Genomic DNA, 17,434 nt, shown 5'->3' on the forward strand with positions numbered 1-17,434 from the left:
CAATCAAGCGCTAGGAGAGGAGGGAGATGAAAATTGCAAACCGGATATGGAGTTTTCATAGTTATGATAGTATATATGAAAACGCCCGTGTGATGTAAATTCTACGACCATCCGCTTTTAATCATCCGCTTTTAACCATCCGAGAGCATCGTATCTTGAATAATATGCTCATCGCGATGCAGATTAAAAATGAATCGCATACAAGTATTTAACATACGATCAAGTTTGATTCTATGCACAACTGTGAGATCTGTTGGTATAGCGCAACAGTAGGCAAAGTGAGAGAGTCAAGAGACAGAGAGAAAGAGAGAGAAGGCAGAGGGGAAGGAGTTAAGAGTGAGGAAGAGAGAGAGAGAGAGAGGGAGATGAGAACAACTATTTAAATGAAATGCTCAAACTGTAGCAAGTGAAAGGCTTTAAAGTGCTTTGGCGGAACAAAAGCGTATAATTGATGCAAACTCCCAAGAGGAGAAGTTTGCTGCAAGGGTAAAAGCGGGCGGCCGAATCTGTCTGATCTACGAGACTGCTGAAAATGGAACAAGCGGCGCGTGCCAACTCCTCCTCCTCTTCTCTTTTTTTCTCTCTTCCTCTATCCCATACCCTTTTTCTCACATGGCTCAAAATAAAATCAAGGAACGACGCTCGCAACATCTCGAATGACATTGTGGCAGTGACGCTCGTTGGTCGTCGGCGCGAAACGCCGTGGTTTAACAATCTCGGGTTACGTGGCTTTAGAAAATCTGCGTGGGCTGGCGCCGGCGGTAAAGCGCGTCAACGGAATCCAAGTTGCACTCTCCTCTCGGTTCCGCACTTGGTGAACGAGAGGAAAGAGTCAGAGAGAGAGAGAGAGAGAGAGGGATCCTAGAGAGAATTTGCCGCTTCCATTAGCGCAACAGCCAAGCCGACAGGCTTTGGGGGTAAACATTTGCCGAATAAAAACGGAATGCCATTAAACGTGGTCGATGGCCGGGCGTTTTACTACGCGATCGTGTGCGCGGGGGCGCTTTCGAAGCGACTCGGAAGCACCCTTTGGACGGTACGTAACTCCTGTAACAGGTCGTCCCCTCCTGGTGTATTTATACGGCACGATAATTCCGAAGAATTTACTCTTGCAAGTGAAAATGCGCACCCCCGATGACCGGGCCGTCGCATCTCGGGGCGGAAGTTGCGATCCGAAAACTTTCCGAACACGAAACAGAGCGCGGGGGGGGGGGGGGGGCGGAACTAAGTACATAAAGCACGAGCTCGATAAATAAGTAGCACGGCCAGAATTCTCTAACTCGGACAATAAATTCCGTTCCGTTACGAATACCTCTCTCTCTCTCGCGCGCGCGCGCGCGCTTCACGCTCGCTCGGAGTTCACTTTCGACTTGTCTCTTAATTAATTAAAAGTTACAGCGGCAGGTATTTCGCGAGACGTCGTGCTCGCGTCGGCCCTCGCGCTCGTCGTGCATCGATAGTTATCAACTGGCCGTATCATGACACATCGCCGACCCGTTTTGGTGGATCTGCTCGTTTAATGATTCATCACCGAAAGCGACGAATGGATAAATCCACCCTTTCGCACTGCGCCGCTATAAGCGATTAATGTAAACACGGTATCTGTCAATAACGCCGTAATTCGATATCTAAAGCAAAGATAATGCTGATGGATATTTGTTTTGAATTCATTTGTGGAAAATACGCACATACGGAGGGAAAAGTATTCGATATATGCGATGATTATAATCGCACTGGAGTTATAAAATATTTTTGTACGGAAGCTACTATTGCGGCGATTATATTAACTTCATATGCTTATCCCGACTATTATATTTCAGTGTCAAAACGATAAAAAATATAGCCGCGCCGAAAATACTTGTAATTTGTATGGGAATAATCGTTTATTCTCTCAGCGTACATAAATTCATATTCTCTTTGATGTGTGGATTCTTTTAATTTTTTTTCTTTCAAAGCTCGATCAAACATTATTCGTATAATTTTCTCTTCTTGGATAGAGGAAAAATAGTGTCTTTAAGTTTATAATTTAATTCTTCAATAACAGAGAGATATATAATAATGAATTTTACTTTGAAGTTTCATATTGTTAATCCTCATATTAAAAATGAGAGTTCACTACTCTCGATCTGTAAAGGTTTCATCCCTTATGAGCAGTTCATATAGCATTCACATGTCTATCATATAGAATGACGAAATAGGGATACGAAAGAAATACGAAAGAAAAATGATCAAAATTTACTCAAAACACACAATATATATAAAAATATATGCAACGTTATATGTAATTATGTAATATGTCATGTAAAAATAGGAGTAATTTTTAACAAATTTATTGCCACTTTGTAACAAAAAGTTACATTATTGTATCGCAAATTAAATGATCAATTTACTATGGTATAATAACGTTTGTTTCATAAATCTAATCAAACAAATTGTCAAGTTTTCATCGTCGGTCACCCCACGTCGTGACAATCGCAAAAGTCTATCTGAGCGTTTGTACAATTACTGAGCCCCTCTCTTATCCCACCTCACTTTATTTTATTTCATGCTCTTCTCGTCCGTCCCAATTCCGACTTGAATTTGGATTTTTATACTTTTCTACTAGCATTCTTTCTGACGCCTCGCCTTTTGAGTGCGTTTGTCCCGCTCGCTTTCTTCATTTCTCTTACGAAAACAATCATCTACATATCACCCACAATAAAATAGAATTATTATCATTGTTATTGTTATTATTGCTATCATTGTTGTAGTTATATTATTGGCTAGCCCGAAAACTGTACCGCCGTACCAGCGTTTATTCGGACGTAACTCGCGCGGCTGGCGGTGTTTACGTTCGCCGCGTGCCGCTCGGAAATAATCTCGGGCCCCATCGAAAATCATTTGATTCTCCGTTCGTAATCGCGCGTGTAACGTTACAAACGCGCGCGTGCGAGGATCCTATCTGGCACGGTATCGTGTTTTAGTATGGAACGCTCTCACGTTTGCGGAGTTTGCGTAGGCATAATCTAATTCTATTCAGAGAGAAAGAGAGAGAGAGAGAGCGAGAACGCCCAGGCTTTTGTTGCGTCCCGCTCTCGCCGGTACAAGCACAATCTTGTGAGTTGTTGAAACTTCGCGCGCGTTAGCACGCGAGTTAAATAAATACCGTCGACGGTGTGCCTCCTCCTCCTTCCTTTCCCACCGGCACGACGGCGGTCCCTACGCGTCAATCGAGCCGCGGGAATTCGCGCCCGGTGAAGATTAAATGCGGCGAAGCGGCGACCGCCGCTCGCCCGCCGCAAGGATCAGGCGCAAATCGCGAATTATCGCCGAAGCTCGAATCCGCGCGTCAACAAACGAGCGTTAGTTACGTCCGTTTGCTAATATTGACGCTACGTTAATACTCCGAGCCGTGATCTATTATTCCATTAAACAAGGTTTCACTCTGGGGAACGTTTAGGAGAGCGCGCCGCACAATAATTTCGGGCTTCTCGTTCGTTCGATCGCGGGTGGAGGGACACTTCCCTACGCGGAAGACTGCCGTTCCGTATGTGCGCTATGAACATTCCGCGTGAATATCGGCACCGGCCGGCGTCGGCCAGCCCGGAAACTTTTCCGCCAAAGCCGGGAGTTAAATTGAAAGCGATTTCACTCCCTTTCTCCCTCTCTCTCTCTCTCTCAGGCTCGCGAATAAAATCGTCCGTCGCACAGGGCACGAGTCGCGAGCGGGCGCGAAGGTAATGCCCGAGTGTGAGCGTGTCGATGATCCGAGACGACGGGAAGCGGAATCCCGCCGACGGTGGATGGACCGAAGACGGGTTTCCCCGCGATTCGAGCGGAAAGTTTTTCGGCGGCGCCGATCGAAACGGCATCGCGACGTTCTTCCTCCCACGGTGACCACGCCGGGGGACGCGCATTTCCCCCTGGGAATTTAATCGCGCCGGAGAAAAATTTATTCGTTTATCGACCGGCCGAAACCGATCGGCGAATTGGATAGCGGGATGTTTTAAACTTTTATTCGCGCCCACGGGCCGAGTTTTCATGAGTCCGGCGAAACCGTCCGATGAACGCGCGGTGTTCGCGACGCGCCGGCGATTACGCCCGGATAAATGGCCGCGGCTCCGCCATTACGGTTTTGAATCAGGAGTATACGAAGCGACGCTCCGTTCTTTCAGCTCGGGCAAATCGTGAAATTCAGCAGAGGATCTTCGTCGGAAGATGTGACATCTTTTTACCGGTCATTTCTCACTATTCTTGGCGTCGTTAACGTCGTCATGTGAAAATAAATACCATCGATCCAAGGGTGAGGTATATCTTAGTGCGTTATTCGTGAATTTCTCATTTTTGCGCTTGGAGAAGAAATTCAAGAAATATTGTATGTGTGAAAGCGTTATATTAACGTGTCGCCGAAATCTCGCACGAGAAGCCGACGTCGTATACGTGGTGTGACAAGGCAGAGAAAGCGAGAGATGATTAACACATAATAATACAGATTTCCGTAGTATTCCGTTATTTCTCCGCGAATATGTTCGCCACCCTGTCGTCCTATTATCCGTTTATCGTCACTCGTTGCGTTAGTTGCAGTAGACGCGGCTAAACGAGGTCACATGCTTGATCGCGCTTTAATTATACGCCGCTTAGATTACACCGAGCAGAAAACAACATGGGCCAATTAACGTTGATTATATCAACGATTCTTTCACGGTCAGGAATCACCCCGAGTCCCGCGTGTCCGAATCCGAGCGTGCTGTTCGAGCACGCGTCTCATATTCTCGCGGGTCCCGTGAGCAGAACTTTAACGCGCCAATTAACGCGCCCGGAATCAGAGGGGGATAACGTTTGCAAGAAACGATCGTGTTTTCTCGAACCCCCGAGCTTCCTGCACACAGTTTAATCAGCACGTGCGGCCCGTATAATTGCACGAGAGTTACGCAACTCTCGGACAGAAAAAAGAGAGTGTTACGCAATTCGACGCGCTTAATTTCCTCCTTATTATGTAATATGACGTGGTGTCGCGTTAGTTCTTGTGGGAGCGGCGTCTTACGTAACCTCGTAGCTTACCAGCACCATCAAGTGACAATTCTAAAGGATCTCTTAACACGTTGATTCCCACGTTAAGCCATATTTGAGCGACACGTAAGTAGGTCCGCAGGATCTCGTCGCTTATTTGGAAAAAAAAAATATAAAAGGAAGACTGGATTTATCTGACAATGAACAAGCCAAGCGCATTTGGGTTAAAAGAAATCGAATTTCTGGTTATAAGAATTTGCGGGAATCAATCGGAAATTCGGTTCCTTTCCATCAAAATGAAGAAATCATTGAGAAAACGTCCCGATGCGAAACAATCGAGATTATTATATAATCTCATTATTTCATATTATATTTTAATTATTCGATAAAATGTTGATAAGATTCTCAAAATATACAATCAGTCGAATATATAAAAAGCCAGAAAGAGCCAACGCACGTTTACAAAAAAAAAAGCATAATAATAGATTATATTCTCGTTAATAAAATAATGCATTATGTCTAGTAAGATTATATATATACATATATTTTATTATAATACAAGATTATATACTTCGTTATAATTATATACACACGTATCGAAGATATGAAGACAATAGTAACTCAAAATTCAAGCAGAAATATCTCTCGAATAATCTTGCAAATCAAATGTCGAAATACTACCGTCTCTCGTCAGTGCGAAAACGACGCAAACCTTGAGAGGTACACCGGACGTTTCATCATGACGATAGGCCAAAATCGAAGCGTCAGTTAGACAACTGTCTGTCGTCGCAATCTGCGAAATTAGCAGCAGCGCGCCAGCGATTTTCCACCTGCCGTACTTTTTTCACCTGTGCATTCCTTATTTTCATCGCGTGTTCCGCGCCGCGAATATATACACGTACGCGCGCGCGTGCGTGCCAGCATTCAACTTCTCGCTGGCGGTGGGCGCCCTGTGTCGCTCCGAAATAGTTTTGCGCTTCGAAAAACGTGCGGTATCGCGCTCATCCGGAGATCTGATGCATCGCGCCGAACAACGTTGTTGCATTGCTGCGCGTGCCGGAACAAACATCACATGACGTGTGTGTATGTTTCGAGCAACGCCGCGCGTCCGCTTTCAACGAGTTGAACGTGAGCTCGCGCGCGCGCGAGTACATGATATTTCGCGCGAGTGTCGGCCAAAATTCGTTCTTGTGTGTCCCGCGCTATCAGTAGCTTTAATTTAGCCCTCCCTTCGCGTTTAGCTTTAATTTAGCTTTTCATCCGCGCTCGTCTCTTCAATTACAGACCGAATTGCATTCTTTATCATGTGTGTCGCGACATATGTGCGCTCGACGTCCGCAACATTGTTCCCGCAACTACCGAATTTTATTTCCCCTTTTCCTCCCTTTAGATTTTCGAGCGAACCGATGCTTTTGCAATTCGAGTTGTTTGCCCGCCGAAATAAACCCGACGACAGCGTCCGAGATGAAATTTTGCCACTTTCATTCTTTCGACGATAGTTCACATCTATCTGGACGGTCTGTAAACTAATAACAACTTACTTTGACGATATCGGCACTTATTCAACTTCTCTCTTGAATCTTCTTATTCTATAGATTGAATTTTCATGCTTTCTTGAAGCCTTGAAATTCTTCCGATGTTTCGACTGTTAAATTCATACGAGTATGTAAAACAACTTATTTAAGGAAGATTTTTAGAATTACAAACTTAACATGGAGCCTAAATTTCGACTCAAACCGAACGGCAGTCATCGATGATTCTTTGTCGCATGCTCGACTGGAAGAACAGCATATTTTTTTTAATAATAATAATCGAGTTCAGTAAAATGTATTCTTGACAACTGTCGAAAGCTTCCCGAGGTAAGATCGGATGATTCTTTCAGATCTAGAGGAATGATCCAATTTCAGCGCAGAAAACTTCAAACGGTTGCAAAATAAACGTTTCGCCGAACGTGGCCAGTGTTTTGCGCAACAATGACACACGCAATATCTGACCGCTGCGCAACGTCACGTCAAACATGACGTAAAAGCGAAAACGCGGAAAAGCTTAATACTAACCCATATTACAAGTTTAGTTATTCTACCGTGGCTGAAATCCGGTGAACGGACATTACCGGAGGACACAGGCTTTTCGTCGTAAAATGTAAAATAAACTCGGTGATTGAAGTCTGATAAATTCGGCGCCGGACGCGCCGATATTTCGTGCGGCCCGCGGCTCGCAAACGATATTCAGACGCGGATTACGCCTTCACGTTTTTGCAGATACGCGCCCGCGCGGGAGTGAAAATCACGTTTTCTCTATCGCATCGCGACCATCACCCAGGAGAGAGAGAGAGAGAGAGAGATTTTTCGGTGCGTGATAAAATGAATTTTCTCGACGCGCCGCATGAAATTCCACTCTGAGTACATCGTAAACGTATCGGCGTAGCAAAAGCGAGCGCGACTCGCGTCGTAAGTCGAAAACTGTCAGGCGAGCCGATTGTTCCTTTTTCCAGGAGGACTTGGAACCTCGCGAGGATGCGGGACCGGCTTTCGTGGTACATGGTCTTCCTGATCCTGCCAACGATCTTATTAGCCAGGTCGCTCGATAAAGGTAAGTAACGACGAACAAATCCTTCTCTCATTAGCGATCAACATGAAACGTTGGATTAACATACCATTAAGAAATCATTTCCGGCCAATAAGAGCCGCGCGAGATATATACAAAATACTACCGGAGATAATAATCTCCTCAGATCTTGCAAAACTCTTCGAGACATCGAAGTTATTCGTATAACGATGTTGATGCAACGTTGACAACTGCATATAGAAAACGTTACATTCTATTGAATGTCGATGCAATAACATTCTAATAATAATTGTTTGCTCACCGGGAATATACTCGCAATTTTGTAACGCGCTACTTGCTGCCGATAACACACACGAAGGAGAATAAATTCGCGTATGATAACACGTTGAATGTCGTGACTCATCGATGACGGGCAATAATGCCGCGTCTCATTAGATTATACACAAAGTATAATGAATTACGTTTGAAAAATCGGTGGGATGGTCAATAGGAATTCAGTGGAACAGTAGTGAAATGTAATAAAACGCAGTGAACATGCGCATCTCGAATTACATTTATTTACCGTATCTTTGGTAATTCAATCATCAGGTAAGCTTTTATGCTGTACAACGGAAATCAATACGGTAGTCGATGTGTTGTTAGAGTGTATTTTGTGTAAGAGAGAAGGATATTATCACCATTGACATTCCTTTATCTGTCCGCTTTGCCTTCAGTCAATTGAAATATTTTAACTACATAAAAACATTTTAACCGTTTCCCTGTCCAACCGATTTTTGCAATTTCCTCTCTTTACTCTTTGCACTCTCTCTTCCGGTTAAAGATAAATAAAACAATAAAAAGCAACATATATATATATATATATATATATATATATATATATCGCTCGAATGTTTATACGACAAAAGCGTCTTTTTTCATACACTTGGGACATTTCGAAAGGCAAACTGACGAGTTATCTTGAAGAAAGATACGTTATCTGTAAAAAGAAAAATGTATCATACACACGGAGAAAAGTAATTTATAGATTGACGGCAAATTTTTACACTGCAATAGCAAATAAACGAATATATAGGATATTTCTTAAGGCCAATATTTTTCTTTTTTCTGAGATCATATCATGAAGAAAAGTTGATGTGAACTATTCTACATAAAATCACCCGGATATATTTATTTGCTTCGAGAGAGCATAAAATATATAATAATAAATTTGCTGTCCCTCTGAATGATTTCTCTCTATACGCGATGCATGCATGACTCACGCAAAGACGTCACTGTATGATGTATAGACATGAAGAGAACTGAATATCGCCGAGGCTTCGGCAAAGTTGAATGAACGGTAAAAAGAAAATACGCGATCATATCGAGCTGTACAGAGTCACCGGGTTAACCGCACTATCGGCACTATAACCGGCGCTGATTTCCTCCTCGCACGGGAGCGAAGGACGAGAAATATCTAGCGAATAATGAACGTATACAGTAGGTTAGATAAGACGGCAGATATATTCCGTCACGTGACCGGCATAATAATGCACGGAGACAAAGAGCCTGATAAATGTCTAGAGGCACACGTTGCCGCCGTTAGAAAGTGCTATGGTACGCCTCTTTCTGTGTATTGAACGATGAGGCATTATAATGCCCCCATTGCGGCTCACAAAGGGAGCTTTCAAATTTCGCAGAATTATGAGGTGCCGCTTACACCGGATGAATAAAGCCTCAACGACACGCGCGAGGAGATGTGCATCGGCGAAGTTCGCGAATGCCTTTTCAATGTGTCTGCGACGGAGACCTCGATAATGCGTCACCAATCGTGACGTGTAATTACGATAGTCCGCGACGAATACTCGACGTTCCCGCGGATGTCTGAAAGAATGAATAACGGCTTTGCCGATATATAACGTTGAGGCAATGACTGTCACCATCTTGAATATCTTGGAAAAATAGAAATATTTCAAGTCTGTAGTTTTTGAAAGCAATCCGGAGCTCTCGAGTGCAAAGGGTTAATAAATATGTTGTTAGTATTCTCCGAATAAATTTCTTTTTATTTTTGGATACTTTTTTTTTCAGTGTGTGTATTAATATGTAACCTCTAATAGATGCACTTTTTTCTACTCTCGTACTCTCGTATTTCGATTATTGCCTCGGCCTGTTCAATCAAGAAGTGAGTTTAAACCTGCAAGAGCTAACAGAGGACAATCTAAATTAAATTATTCACAACCAATTTAGTCGTGAATAATTTATTTTAATATGTACATGATTTACCATCATGAAACGCATCATGCAACTATGTTAATGCGTAGCATGCTGGTTGAACTACTTACCGGATACACAGCGAAATCAGCAATTTTTTACCATCAAATACTGATTGGTAGGCCCATATTCAATGCGATATTCGTATAATTTTTAATTATTCCATTGCGTAATTTTAAATTTCAACGAAACTTAACGTATATAATTTCTGCTAAAGAAAATCAAAAACGTCGGTCGAGAAGTTTAGTTATCGATTCGTCACATAGATATTAAGTAAAATTGTTCACAACCAAGATCCGGCGTTGCCTCTTATGAGTTTTAATTTTTATTTCGTGACCGCAAATATCTTTTTACGCGCTTGTATTTTAGATATATATATATATATATATATATATATATATATNGTCACAGCAAGAAGAAAATAATTTTCCGTGCGTAGCGGCGTTGTTAAAGGTAAAAGCTCGCAGGGTTAATCGCGGGTGAAACTTGAACGAGGCGTTCGAAAAGTTAACGCTCGAATTTATATTTCGCAGTAGAGGTTGCATTAGAGCGCATTACGTTCATAAAGTATTAATCCCATCTAGAGAAGGCGATATCGAACGATCCTCTGATAATTACTTCCTCGGCAATTACCGCGGTTGGGTGCAAATTATGCGCATTATTTTATACGGGCGATTGCGCGCCGCGATACATTACCGTTCTAAGATTGGAGTAACTACCTCATTGTCTCAGGTTTCAATATCGATCCGTTAGCGCAGATAATTATTCTAATTAAACGTACTCCACGACAATGCAAAAGCGGACAATGCACGCGTGTATTACGGTTATACGAGTTCGTGTTCATTTTCCTTTGCTCCTGCTATATTTGCCGCAGCCATTTTAATTTATAATATCAAAAACGAGACAATACACGCGTAAAGTTTTTACAAAATATATTAAAATAAGAAGATTAGTTTAGGCCATAAAATGGCGCTTACAGTCGATCGAGTAAATCTGCAAAATAGCCCAAACACTTTCCTCTTGCTTTAACGATCAATAAATAAACATAAAATTAACGTGACGAAATCATAAGAAGAGCAAATTAAAAAAGTAGGTTGCACGTCACACGTTAAGATTACGGTAATTTATTAATTGCTGAATTGCAAACGGAAAATTTGCGAACTATTTTACGAATTTGCTCGATCGATTGTAAACGTCCATTTTATGGGCATATCTTTTTATTTCAACGTATTTTGCAGGAATTTTGAGTGTGTATTTTCTCGATTTTTCTCACCGAATACCATCACACAGGGAGAAAGAAAAGGCAATGTCTATGACTGATTTAATTTTGGTAATAAGTGAAAGCAGTTCGTAAATTGAAAAAAGCACGGAGAATTTTATTATTAATTCGACATAGTAGTTCATTATGTACTTTGCCGCTTAAATTAATTTTTAATATATGCGAAATTCCGCTAATTTCATACGTATGTACCAATACCGATCAAATATTCTTCGTACACGCGTGTTATTTTGCAAAATATGACGAGAAAAAAAAGAGAGAAGAAAAGGAGGGAAAACATCTCCACAAAAAATGTTACAAAAACACTCATATTGATTTAAACGAGAGAGACGGCATTAAATAGGTGAATTTTTGACGCGCGATGACACGCGAGGGTCAGTGTGGGAGATAAAAATGCGCGCATAAAGATGTGCCAAAGCATGCACGGCTCCGTAATACGCGGAAAACAATTGCAGACGGAGGGCGGGATAAGAAACTCGCGGTTAGAAATTTTATTCCTTTCGTTTATACTTCTCTCTCCCCGTGCGAAGAAACAGCTCGCCGCGGTGTGGCGATACGCGAGCAACATCTGTCATGAGAGAAATCACTTTTTTCACCTTTTTCTTATTTTCGGGCTTACACAGAATCGTTTTGCCGCTTCGGTAGTTCGCGTATATGCGCATCAAACATCGAGTTTCCGTGGGGACACAAAAATAAACGAGAAAGGTTCAAGAGGTGGTGTCAAATGGGGAAAACAAAAACAAATTATAATTGTTTTTAAATGTGTCTCATAATTTTTCACATTTAACAATTTCATGCTTGTATTCGTCGACGTTTTTTTTTTTTAATTCGTACGCAAGTTGATAGATCCCCTTCTCCTCGTGGTGTGATGTAATCGTTGAATGACCCTTTAATGAATTTGTAAAAATTCGTTTCATAATTTTTCACATTTAACAATTTCACGCTCGTATTCGTCGACGTTTTTTTTTTTTAATTCATCGCGTCGTTGGCCATTTCAATCGCGGATGTGCCTCTAGCGATCACTTGTTATGTCATGTTCGACTTTTATACCCGCGTCACGCGTTGTCGGTATTTTCAAACGGAGCTATAATACCAGGCATTTTATTCATCAATGAGCACTGTAAAAAAAGAAATGCGGGACAAGAGAGACGCATATGTAGATATGCCCTCTCTCTCTCTCTCTGCGTTGAAAGCTATCAGCGGGTATCCGGCATACGTAAATACGATCCGTGGCACTTTTAATTAAAATTCTCAGTATCGGTCGATCAATTTTCAAGCGCGATAAAGATCTCTCCCGTTCGATCCGTTTACACTCACGCACATGCGCGCGATTGCCGAGTGCGAGTCATTAGCGGTGAGAAAGAGGAAGCCTGAGAACGCGTCGGCGAGACGGGGGAGGAGGAGGGGGTGGCGAGGCGGCGGAAATATGGAAACGCGCGAAAGGCGTAGGGCGCGTGCAAAAATAGCGGCGGTGCATTTTCCAGTCTGCCGCTCGTTAAGGCGCGCGGAGTCTGAAGTGAGATTTTCATCAATGCGCGGCGCGCCGCGTCGGAAAAGGGAAAAGTGGAGATTCGCTCGGTCAGCCGCTCCGACGGTACCGACGAGGGGACGGTGGAGGGGGAGGATGAGCAGCCGCGATGCGATATAAAAAAGGGAGAAGAAGAAAAGAGGGAAAAAACGCACGCGATAGTAATACAAGCGAGCGGTTACGCTCAAACGGCGTATAGAAGAAGCGCGGCCTTTCAGACGCTCGGCGAACGAAGGAACGAGGCGCGCGCGCGGAGTCGCGATTGATCCGCCCTGAGGAACGACGAAAAGGGATACTTTCGCGCGGAATAAAGCGGAATAAAGCCACGCGCGTGGCTTTGAATATTTATATTAGCCTGCCCGAAACGACCGTGCCGTGTGTGTACTGACAATGTCGCGAAGAGGGGGAAGAAAGCACGACACCGCTTTCGAAATAAATTCGAGGTATACATATTTTCATATCCCCCTTTCTCCCCACTTTCGTCGAGACATTTAGACACCCTCCCTTTTTTTCTCCTGTTATTCCATATAATATTCCCATTTTCTTCCGCGCGACGACACGGAAACTTTCATTAATGCGCGGCGCCGTTGTCATCATTACGTGACGACGAGATCCCTTCCGGGAGCCGGGAAAAGCGGAAAACGGGGGCGTACAAAATTTTTCAAAGCAGCGCCGCTGCTTTTCCTTTTTGCCTGTCTCCCTCCCTCCCTCCCTCTCTCTCTCTCTCTCTCTCTCTTTTAGCACGTTGCGACAGTTCATTAACTTGCAACTTCTACAAAATAACAGAAAAGGAAAAAGAAGAGAGAAAGGTACGGAAGAGAAAGAGGAGGAAAAAGAAAATAACACGAGGTTGATTATTCCGACGTAACGAATTATTAACTGCGCCTGTACGCGCGCGTCGCGTCAAAGCGCGAAATTACTTTCGAGCTCTAGCAGTCGTACCGGCGAGGAAAGAGGTTGGGAGGGGAGGGACAGGATAGTAAAGCTTCGCTGGAACGGGGAAGAATTCGCGCCTAAGCGTGACACGGTTTTTAAAGCGCCCACCATTGTTCGAACCGCATCGCCATGAACGCCAACCGCCGTCGTTACACGACGCGAGACAATGGCGGACAGATGAAAACCCGCGCCGTCGAAAATTTTATCACCGCGTTCCTCGTCGCGTTCGGCCGCGAGCGGATGATCAAAGAGTTCCCCGCGCGCGTGGAATCGATAAGCCGCGTCGTCGGGTGCGTGGGTGGAAAGGGAGAAAAACAAGAAGAGAGGGAAGTCGCGAACGCGGTGATTTGCGGCGGATCGCGTAAACGCTAATGCGAATCGACCGCCGGTATCGATAATATGCGGCGGCGATAATAATAACCGCGCCCTAATCGTGCGTGCAGTCGCGCACGCGTCCGGTCCCGCATTCTTCATGAAAATCCATGAAATTGCTGCCGTGCTTATCCGGTAGGCACGCGTACTCGTCAACGCGATACGCACGGTATGCGGGAACAACGGTAAGCTCGGAATTAGACGGGGGAGAAATACGCACGAGAGAGGGAAACGACTATTCCCGCTCGGCCGTTTACGCAATTGTCACTCGTGCACTTTCGTTCCTCCTTCCTTTCCCTTACTCTACGCTGTAATTAGACTGAGATTCTTCAAAATCGTCGGGTTAAATCACCTACGAGCGAATATCACGCCGGTGGCCTCCCCTTTTTTGCTCGACTCTCTATCGATCTTCGTTGATTCCACACACCGGAAAGAAATTACGTAATCACCATTTCGACAAGTTTGCCGTTGGAAATCTTAGCCGGGTGAAATTTCGACGGCACTTTAACGTTTCCAAGGGTAGCTCGCGCGACTGCGAACGGACTCACAAAGCGATAAAAACTCACCTCGACTGGCATTTATTAATTTCTCTCTTGTGATTCCACTGATTTAATTTCAACGTTACCGTGGACAATCCGTTTCGTCGCTGAAGCAGCGAGGAAGGGCGTTTAGAATGCATCAGGATCAAAAAGTAGAAGTAAATTATATTATTATAAATTTGGACACTTCGACGCTCTTCCTCAAAGAAATTTCGATTCGGGCTTCCACGCTAATAAGGAAAATTGCACGATCGATTCGCGGGGGATTCATTGGCGACGAGAGGACTGAGTTGAAAGGATCAACTGTACGCGAGTAATGAACGCGGTGTGTACGAAAACGGTGGATGCGCATTTTTCCTCACGGGGGCGCTTTAACGCCGTCTCGAATAACCGGCTAATTCACATGCGGCGAAACGTCGCGCAACATGCAGCGCGGAAAAACACAAGCCACATCGTCGCACACGAAATACATTCCGGAACTGCGCTGGGGAATGAGAGAACGAGAGAGAGAGAAAGTTGGACTGTTGGACAATCTTTTACGACCGTTTCTAATCGAAACACCCCCGCGCTACCACGATGCAATCTTGTTCGCGCTGGCCGACGACTCTATAGCGGTGTGTCGGCTTTCTTCGAGACGTATGCGGGCGGATAAGAAAAAGCGGGAAAGAGAAAGAATAAATTACAGCAGCGCGATAATCGCGTCGCGGGAGAGAACGTACGCGCTCGTAGCCTTGTAGACATGCAACTGCCCGGCGCAATAAAAAGGATTTTTCGTGCGTGCCAACCGCCGCCAGCCGAGGAGAAAGTATGATTAAGGCTACGTGATTGGTGGCAGCCGGCAGAGAAACACGATAAAGCGGCTCGGCTTCTTTGTATTAGCGATCACGACAGATAAGGACATTTCCATCGCGATGCGATAAAAATTTCGTTTCCCGAGGATTATAATTTGGATGATTGCAATTATTATCGCGGAAATTATTTCACCGCGCCGAGACCGCGCGGCGGACCGTGCGTTGTTATTCGGCGATTACGGTGATTTGCGAAACAGGACTGGCGCACCGTGATTTTATTATTCGAGGGATTATAGCTATCGCTGAAGACGTAATTGCGCAGAGGCTCTCGCAGATGTTCGTCGGATAACCAACGATTTTATTGGCTGGAGAGATAAAGTGTTTTACGGAATCAGACGAATGTCTGAAAGGTGGCGGGAAATGGCAGATCACGATGCTGAATGCTTTAAGTGGACGTGGCGTGTTTCGTTATTATCCATTAAGAATTGAAATGACATACATATACCGGCCAATAATTAACCAGCTTTGTATCAACGCGAGTTTCTTTTCGTTAAGTTGTTTAACATTCACCATTTAGTAAAACGTAAATAATAAAGGATGGCAAGTCAACATTTAATCCTTCTAGCTTCTAAAATAAAGATCCGAATTAGATATTATCATGTTTCGAAAAGATGATGACGTCAGTTATTAGAATCTGTAATAAAAAATGGAGGTATCCATTTAAATTTTTTAAGATCATTTTGACAAGTTTTTCCAAGGTTATTGGAAAGTCATAGAAATATTGCCATCTAGTGTGATTTTTTGAACATTGTAAGTTTGGTGTGAAAAATGTTCTCAAATCACCAATTATTTCGGAGATAATTAATCGTTTCCGGACTTTTAAATTATTTTGTATGCCTGATAAATCCGACGATATTTCGCGACGAGCTCGTAATATTAAAATAATTATAAAGTTATCTTCTTTCTGTGTGCGTTACTTTCGTATTACTTATTGTATCTTTGTATTGTGTTACAATACACCATTGTAAAGCAGCACGCTCGCGACCAAAAATGTCCGTAGGTCCCGCTAAGCACTTTAAAAGATCCCTCGCCCTCGAGTAATACAGGCAAGAATTGTCTCTTGATAGCTTAATCGCGTGGAATCCCGCGCGGCGTGCCGCTTTAAAGGGGTTTTCTCCGCTTTGAAATTGAAATCGTGCCGAGCGCATTTAGGTGGCTTTCTCAGAATCGTTACGCCGGCATCCATATTTAGGTATCGGAAATTCTATAAAAGGCGACGGCGGGAAGTTAATTCGGGTCTTTCTCGCAGCCGATATTTAACAACACAAAAGACGGGCCCGCGCGCACAGCGAATCCCAAAATTCCGCCTCATTATACGGCGAATTTTCGTCTCGTTTCACAGACGGAATTCAAAAGGAAACGCGCGGGATTTCCAGAGGATCCATTTGTTACTTCCAAATGTGTAACATAGCAACTGTTAATAATTTCCTATTACTCTATAGTAAATTGTCATAATTAAAATTTATTAAAAAAAAAAACGACGACAAGTGTGTTTCGTGTTATTATACATGATATTACATTTCTACTGGTCGTATGTAGTTACAATAAAATTCTCTAAATTACACACAAAAATGTATATCATAGGACTAATATTTAATATTAACTTTTCGAGTTAATCGGGTTTAACTCGTTATCGTTTCGTTGCCGCCAGTTATACAAAACTTTTCCATACATCACCACTATTATTCTTAAATAATACAAATATACGACTTTTTAAACATTTTTAAATATATGACCTTTTATGTAATCCTGCATTAATTAAAACTAAAATATTGAAATAAATGCGAACTGCACAATACTGTAAAACACGCGGACGAGGTTCCGCGAATAGAAGGGAAATACCGAGAATAACTCGGACCGTAAGGGATCAATATTGATTGATTTCTTCTCTTTCTGTGTCGCCATTCTACACATTATAATCAAACAACGGGTTTTTTCGCTCCTTGAGCCGACTATTCGCCTGAACGAAAATTACGTCACTTATCTATCGCATTATTCAAGTATTGCCATTACACCGACCACGAGAGGATTTATTGTCTGGAAGATACTTGTATCTCTCGGTCTAACCGTTGTCTGTTTATGTGAAAAGTCGCTATTCTTTTCAACGACGCATCGTCAACTCTTG

At 43.3% G+C, this 17,434-nt stretch overlaps 1 protein-coding gene across 4 annotated transcripts in view; it reads left to right on the forward strand.

Annotated features, from left to right (window-relative positions):
* The window catches only part of LOC106751103 (lachesin), a 366,970-nt gene that overhangs the window by 177,953 nt on the left and 171,583 nt on the right, over window positions 1-17,434 (forward strand). For all 4 annotated transcript variants that reach the window (XM_014631887.1, XM_014631888.1, XM_014631885.1 and 1 more), the window contains one exon: window positions 7,484-7,581. In XM_014631887.1, the coding sequence (XP_014487373.1) occupies window positions 7,506-7,581 (76 nt within the window). In that variant the 5' untranslated portion in view covers window positions 7,484-7,505. The remainder of the gene's footprint in view (window positions 1-7,483; window positions 7,582-17,434) is intronic.

The sequence above is a fragment of the Dinoponera quadriceps genome, unplaced genomic scaffold, assembly GCF_001313825.1.
Source record: "Dinoponera quadriceps isolate SergipeBrazil2010 unplaced genomic scaffold, ASM131382v1 scaffold7286, whole genome shotgun sequence".
Lineage (NCBI taxonomy): Eukaryota > Metazoa > Arthropoda > Insecta > Hymenoptera > Formicidae > Dinoponera > Dinoponera quadriceps.